General features: G+C 51.6%; 1 protein-coding gene and 1 long non-coding RNA gene across 2 annotated transcripts; one reads left to right on the plus strand and one right to left on the minus strand.

Moving 5' to 3' along the window:
* Positions 1-1,447: 1,447 nt before the first annotated feature.
* On the plus strand, positions 1,448-3,073 carry Hddc3 (HD domain containing 3). The gene is made up of 4 exons (XM_020177419.2): positions 1,448-1,605; positions 1,909-1,964; positions 2,073-2,313; positions 2,605-3,073. Exons 1-4 carry the CDS (start codon positions 1,494-1,496, stop codon positions 2,733-2,735), a joined length of 540 nt encoding a protein of 179 aa, XP_020033008.1. The 5' UTR covers positions 1,448-1,493; the 3' UTR covers positions 2,736-3,073.
* Positions 3,074-3,274: 201 nt separating this feature from the next.
* LOC141419265 (uncharacterized) lies at positions 3,275-6,025 on the minus strand. Its single transcript, XR_012444038.1, has 3 exons — positions 5,327-6,025; positions 4,700-4,803; positions 3,275-3,610 (listed from the first exon to the last, which is right to left on the minus strand). It is a non-coding gene; the product is annotated as an uncharacterized lncRNA (long non-coding RNA).
* Between the last annotated feature and the right edge of the window lie 1,142 nt (positions 6,026-7,167).

A 7,167-nucleotide genomic window follows, 5' to 3' on the forward strand; every position in this document is an offset into this window, starting at 1 on the left:
TCAGAGGAGTGGAGTAGGAAATGAAGAATGAAAAAGAAGCTGAGGCGTTGTCCTGAAGAACACAGCATTTAGAGCCTAATGCGTTTCTCTCTACTCACTCTCCAACTTCTACACTGCCACAGAGCCCTGCGAATCCTGGCCCTAAAATATCAAGCCCCAGAGACCTCAGTTCTGTCTGTGGGGCTTCCTTCACTAACCAGTGCAGCGTGGCAACCTCCGAGCCTCGCTGAAAAGCAAGGAAAAGCTCTTTCGTTAGCTTTCCCCCTGAGCCTCATCTCCACAGCTACCAGCCGAAACACAAAAGTCACCTGTCTGATTGGAGTATAATGAGTAACTGGCTAACTCCATCTCCCAGGGATGCCTTTGGGGGGGATTCAGTTCTCTCTTATCACTCATACTTTATAGTTGTTGTGCCTAAGACAGGATTTCTCCAGAAGGCTCGGGGCCAGCAGAGTTAAGTGTTATTCCAGCTCCTACCCAGGCCAGACAATATCATGTTCCTAAAACAGCAGGGACAAGATTTATCACCCCAGGGGCCCACAGCAGGTGTCTTGGGACTGAAGCAGGAGCTCTGCTTCAGGGTTAAAGAAACCAAAGCAAGGCTGGGCATGGGGGTGCATGCCTGTAATCCCAGTTACTTGGGAAATTGAGATCCAGAGGGTTATGGTTTGAGAGCAGCCCAGGGGGAAAAAGTTAGTGAAACCTCCATCTCAACATCAAACCAGATGTGGGGGGTGTGAGTCTACAATCCCAGCTACATGGGAGGCATAAGTGGGAGGATTTTGGTCTGAGGCCAGCCTGGGGGGAAACCCCACGAAACCCTGTCTGAAAAATAAGTAAAAAAGGCCTGGGTCATGGCTCAAGCGGTAGACAGCTTGCCTAGCAAGTTCCAAACCCCAGTACTGAAAAATGGAAGAAAAAAGAAAATGTCCCTGCACGGAGAGTCTGCAGAATCACAGCTGCCTGGGAATATATAAATCTGAAGAAGTTAGGCGAGGGCTCCCAGTTTAGGATCCAATTTTCCAGAAGGTTGGGTCCTCCCGAAAGTGAGGCTCTGGTGCCCATAGTAACAGGGCCCATCCCTGTAGGGAAAACCATGTTTGGAGCACTTTGAAATTTTCCACTGCACTTTGAAAGGCTTCAAGATCGCCTTTCCACCTGGGAGGAGCTGTCTCTGACTCTGAGGCTGGGTGAATTCTTTCTCCTTGGTCCCGGGTCTCCTGTGCCTTCCAGCCCTGCACTCAGCAAACTCTGGGCTCCCAAAGAGCCAGCCAGGCAGGGTCTCTCCTACAACCATCCCTCCTCCCCCAAGCAGAACCCACTGAACCAGGCATGCAGCTTTCTTACACCTTGTTCTCAGCCCCTACAGGAAGTCTAAGTGCAGCTTGCTAAAATTAGGGTCGCCGCAATCTCCCAGGCCTCCAGAGCGCCAGGGGGCGCTGTAGCCGCTTGGTCCCGCCCCGTCGGCCGACGTCCCCAGCGCCACCCGCGCGATGGGCTCGGAGGTAGCGCAGCTGCTGGAAGCCGCTGACTTCGCGGCTCGCAAGCACCGACAGCAGCGACGGAAGGACCCCGAAGGGACCCCCTACATTAACCACCCCATCGGTGGGCGCGCAGGCTAGGGAGCAATCCTCGCGGCTCCTGCGGGGTGGGGGTGGGGGGACCGGGCAGGAAATCCCAAGAGTATGGAGCACTCACTTTGTCCCAGGCAACTCCTGTTCCGTGCAGTATGCGTTTAAGTCTCACGACCACCTGAGGCAGTAGCCATGACACCCCCAAAAGGGTGAAGGACTTCCCAAGGTCACCCACCCCAGTAAGGACCACATCTAGCTCTCCAAACCCACACAGCACTGGGGATCCCTCTGGTCTGACTTCTGCTTTGCACCCCCCCCCCGCCCCGCCCGCCAGGTGTGGCTCGGATCCTGACCCACGAGGCGGGCGTCACTGACATTGCAGTGTTACAGGTAACTTTACCCTTCTCTGCCAGGAGCTGGGCTGGAGATCCCGGCTCCCATTCAACAGTGGGTATCCCTGGGCTGAATTCCCAGTGCTGAATGGGAACCTGTCCCCAGGCTGCCCTGCTCCATGACACAGTGGAAGACACAGACGCCACCCTGGATGAGGTGGAGCTGCACTTTGGGGCACAGGTGCGGCGCCTGGTGGAGGAGGTAACAGATGACAAGACTCTGCCCAAGTTGGAGAGAAAGCGGCAACAGGTGGAGCAGGCGCCCCACAGCAGCCCAGGGGCCAAGCTGGTGAAACTGGCAGACAAGCTGTACAATCTGCGGGATCTGAACCGCTGCACCCCCGAGGGTACGCACCCCCACCCCCACACCTGGTCCGAGGGAAAGGGGAGGGATGGTCCCCCTTTGAAAACACAGGTTGGTCAAAGAAAACAAACCTAGGTGTTCTTAATTCCCCCAAACCACCTGTACCAGGTTGGTCTTTCATCAGGTTGTCAGACAATAAAGGGGCCAGGGGGAAGCAGTCAGGACGGGGGGTAATTCCATCATGAGCTCATCCCAAGCCCCTGCACCAAGCCCTCCAGGAAGCAGGCACTGGCCGTGACATCACACGAGCAGGTTTCTGTCCACTGTTCTGCAGGATGGTCCGAACATCGAGTCCAGGAATACTTCGAGTGGGCAGTGCAGGTGGTAAAGGGGCTTCAGGGAACAAACCAGCGACTGGAAGAGGCACTGAAGCAGCTGTTCAAGGAGCGGGGACTGACACTCTGAGCAGTGCCAGGAGCCACCCGGTGGCACAGAGTCCACCTGGCCCAGCCAGATCCAGTTCTTACTCCCGCTTTTCAGTGCCTCCCCATCGCCCTCCCTCCTTCACTGGGCCCAGATAGCAGGCTAAAAAGCTCCTTCATTTTCTCACTCTGGGTGTCTCACCAACTCAACTGAGAGCCCTGGTTGTGGGGTTCAGATGTACCTCCAGCCAAAGCCCTTTTTCAAGATTTGGATGTGTTTGCTATTGTGCATGGGGGTGCCGTCTGGCCCCTCAGGGACTTGGGCTTGTATAAACACTGGCTTTTAAGTCGTATGGAAAATAAAGAATTTGGGGCACAGGTTCCAGTTGTTGCTGCCCCTCCTTCCCCGGCCTCCTGGGTATGGGACCGGTATGCGGGATGCTTGCTTCCAACTGTGAGCCTCCCGCATCAGCCCTCAGATTGCGGGCCTCAACCCCTTCCTGATCAGTGAGATGGGTGTGTGATTATCACGGCGAGGGAGCCTGACACGTGGGCGCTCAAGAAACGGTTCCCTTAACAGAGTTGGAAGAGATGACAGATGTATTGGAAAGCAGAGCCACCGCTCCTGACCGGTCCCTGGAGGGACACCCCCCCGCCCCCACAAGATGACATGGCCGATGGGGGACCTTGGGTCTCCTAGTCCCCAAACAGCAGCAGCAGGAGCTCGGTGATTCCGCAGCCCGCTTTAGCCCTGCGAGATTTGCGGTTGCTAAGCAGCAGGAACTTCCGGGCACGCCGGAAGTGGCTCCGGAGGCCCCGCCCGCGGGCGCTGGTGGGCGGGGCCCGGGACGGTGGAAGTCCACGGCAGGGAGCGTTGGTGGCGGAGTTGGGGCTTTTGCAACCTCGTTGGAAAGCCATCTTGGGGAGAAGAGGACATGTTAAGGTGAAGGCCGCCTCATGGTGGACCACGATGGCTGTTTGCCCAAGTGAAGGGCCCGTCCTATGCGGGGGCGGGTGAAGGGCAACGAAAAGCTGACTGTGCAAGAACTCGAGTTTCAGATTAAAGGGACGAGCTGCGGTCATTGTGAACCCCTTACTGCAGAGCATGGCATGCGCCGGCCGTTCTGGTTTTCATTTTTTTAAACATCAGTGTTGTGCCGGGCATGGTGTGGCATGGCCGTAATCCCAGTACACAGGAGGCAGAGGCAGGAGGATTGCAGGTTCAAGGCCAGCCTGGGCTGTACAGCAAAACTCTGTCCTTTTATTATTTATTTTCGGTGGCACTGGTGTTTGAATTTAGGACCTCACGCTAGCAAAGCAGGCACTCTACCACGTGAGGTACACCTCTAGCCAGACCCCATCCTTTGGGGGAAAAAAAAAAATCAGTTTGTGGAAGTGCGATTACAAGATTTTTTTTTTTTTTTTTTAAACTTCCTTACACTTAAAAAATATCAGCCTAGCTGGGTGGCGGTGGCTGTTGCCTGCAATACCAGCTACTTGGGAAGCAGAAATCTGGAGGTTCCCGGTTTGAGGCCAGCCTGGGCAAACAGTTCTTGAGACCCCATCTCCAAAATAACCAGAGTAAAATGGACTGAAGGTGTGGCTCACGTGGTAGAGCACCTACCTAACACACTAACTCCACTACCCCTAAATATATATATATATATATCAGCCAAAGTTTTAAATTACGTCTGCAGTGGTTCAGTGAATGAAGTTTAAACATTAAAATGCAAAGTTATAGGACACTTAACAAACACCTCACTACCTTTAATTTTTTTTCTTTTTTGGTTTTTGAAACAGGGTCTTGCTGTGGAACCCAAGCTGCCCTGCAACTCTTGATCCCCCTTCCTCAACCTGCAGAGTGCTGGCTGAGATTGCAGACCTGTGCACCACACCAGGCTCTCTCTGTACCTTGAGCAGGCAGAGATGAAGATCATCTCAAGATGTCTCATAAAACCTTTTCATGTGTTACCTCATCTGTTGTTTGTCATAATCCGATAGGCTTACCTCCAATTCTTGGCCTCAAGAGATTCTCCTGCTGGAGTGGCCCAAGTGGTGGAGCACCTGCCTAGCAAGCATGAGATCCTGAGTTCAAACCCCAGTGCCCAGTGCTGCAAAAAAAAAAAAAAAAAACTAAGCAGTAACAAGACTACAGCTGTGTACCACGACACCCTGGAAAAGGTTTTGTTTCTTGTTTCTGTTTGTGTATGTGTGTGCACGTGTGTGCTGAGGATTGAACCCATGTACTCTTACCACTGAGCTATTTTCCAGCTCCCTATAAAAAATTTTAAGTAATGGTTAAATGTACTTGAAATCTCCCACCACCAGGCTCCAGTGGCTCCCATCTGTAATCCCAGCTACTCAGGAGGCAGAGATCAGGAAGATCATGGTTCAAAGCCAACCCAGGGAAGTAGTTCATGAGATCTATCTTGAAAATACCTAACACACAAAAAAGGGCTGGTGGAGTGGCTCAAGTTACAAGCCCTGAGTTCAAACCCCAGTACCCTTCCCCCAAAAAAATATACCACCTTAGACATTACAGTACAGTAACGTACAGTAAGTGGTGTTAAGCACAGTCACACTGCTACAACCATCATCCCGTCCACCTCTTAGTCCCCCTTCTCCCTGCCCCACCTCCCAGCAGTCAGTCCTCCACTGTGTAGGAATCTGACTACAGTATGCAAACAGTGGAAGCAAATCGTAGTTGTCCTCTTGTGATTGGTTGGTTTAACTTGGCATACGTCCTCGTGATCCATCCATACTGTGGCTTGAGTCAGAATTTCCTTCCTTTTTACGGATGCCAAAATATTCCATTGTAGGGGAAGGGCCTTAGTCACGCTCACTGGGAGAAGCCCTATGACTTTACTCACTTCTCCAGGCACCTCTTACTATTGCACTGGCAGTTACTGCACATGAATTCTGGAGGGACCATAGCAGTATGGTTTCCTTCCTTGTGAGGAAACCCAGTGTTTCCTCCCCCACCAAGGGACCCTCTCATCCAATGCCTTCAATGTATCTCTGACCTTCAATCCTGTCACACTCCAAATCCTCAGGAGTCCCCCTCTCCAGCCTCACGAAGGCTTCCTGTGCCTAGCTACCCTAATGACATAGAATTCACCTTCAGGTTAGGTTTATTGTTAACAAGGGAAGTCTGGAGTTAGGAGCCAAAATAGATGCTCTCTGCAGACCCAGCTGGTCCTGGCAACTGCTATGCTCTGAATTTTTTTTTCCTTATGGCACTGGGGTTTGAACTCAAGGGCTTCACACTTGCTAGCAGGTGCTCTACCCCGGAGCCACTCTGCCAGCCCTTCTTTTATTGCATATTTTCAAGTTAGGGTCTTGAAAACTATTTGCCTGGGCTGGCTTCAAACCAGGATCCTCCTAATCTCTGCCTCCTGAATAGCTAGGATTACAGGCGTGAGCCACTGGTGCTGAGCTTATGAGCTGAATTTTTTTTTTTTTTTGTGGTGCTAGGGTTTGAACTCAGGGCCTACACCTTGAGCCACTGCCAGCCCTTTTTTTGTGTGATTTTTTTTTTTAGAAAGGGTCTAGTGAATTGTTTGCAGGGGGATTTGGACATTGATCCTCCCGATCGCTGCCTCCTGAGTAGCTAGGATTACAGGTGTGCACCACGAGCTGATCTGAATCTTGAAGTTTGTTGGGAAGGGTTTGGTCTCTCCTAACATCTATAAGAATTGTCCCTTGAACGCATTTTTGTTAGGGAAGAATGAAGATTTTGTTCACAGATCTCTGTTTTGGACACAAGTAAGCTTCTTTCCTACTACCCTAGACGGATTGATTTTTCTCCCCTGTGTTTGTTTTTGATGATACTGGGGATTTGCCTCAAGCTTGCTAGGCAGGTGCCCTGCCAATTCAGCCCTACCCCCAGCCGTCTTTTTTGGTGGTGGTGGTGGTGGTTTAACACCCAGCGTGTGTTTTTGTTGCTAGATGGGTCTGAATTCCTGGACTTAAGCAACCCTCATGCCTCAATCTCTTGAAAAGCTAGAACTACAGGAGTGCCCAACTGCCTGGTTTCAGAAGGGTCTTTTTATTAAGCACAGTGACAGAGAACAAGGTAAGTAGGCCACATTCAGGTTTGAGATGTGGCTCTCTGCCCAGGTGTCCATGTCCCCAGGAAAGCCATATCCTAGTGCCGTCTTGACCTGGATCACTCTGCAAGGCAGAACCCTAATTTTTTTTTTTTTTTTTTGCAGTACCGGGGTTTGAACTCACAGCCTCATGCTTGCCAGGCAGGTGCTCTACCACTTGAGCCACTCTGCCAGCTGGAGTTCTTTTCTTTTTGAGCCACCTCACTAATACTTTTTTGTGATGGGTTTTTCGAGATAGGGTCTCATGACCTATTTGTCCAGACTGGCTTTTAACCTGGCTCCTCCTGATCTCTGCCTCCTGAGTAGCTAGGATTACAGGTGTGAGCCTCCCCTCCCATTTGGGGCTCTTGTCAAATGAGTAATTTT

This window comes from Castor canadensis, chromosome 19, assembly GCF_047511655.1.
Source record: "Castor canadensis chromosome 19, mCasCan1.hap1v2, whole genome shotgun sequence".
Classification (NCBI taxonomy): domain Eukaryota; kingdom Metazoa; phylum Chordata; class Mammalia; order Rodentia; family Castoridae; genus Castor; species Castor canadensis.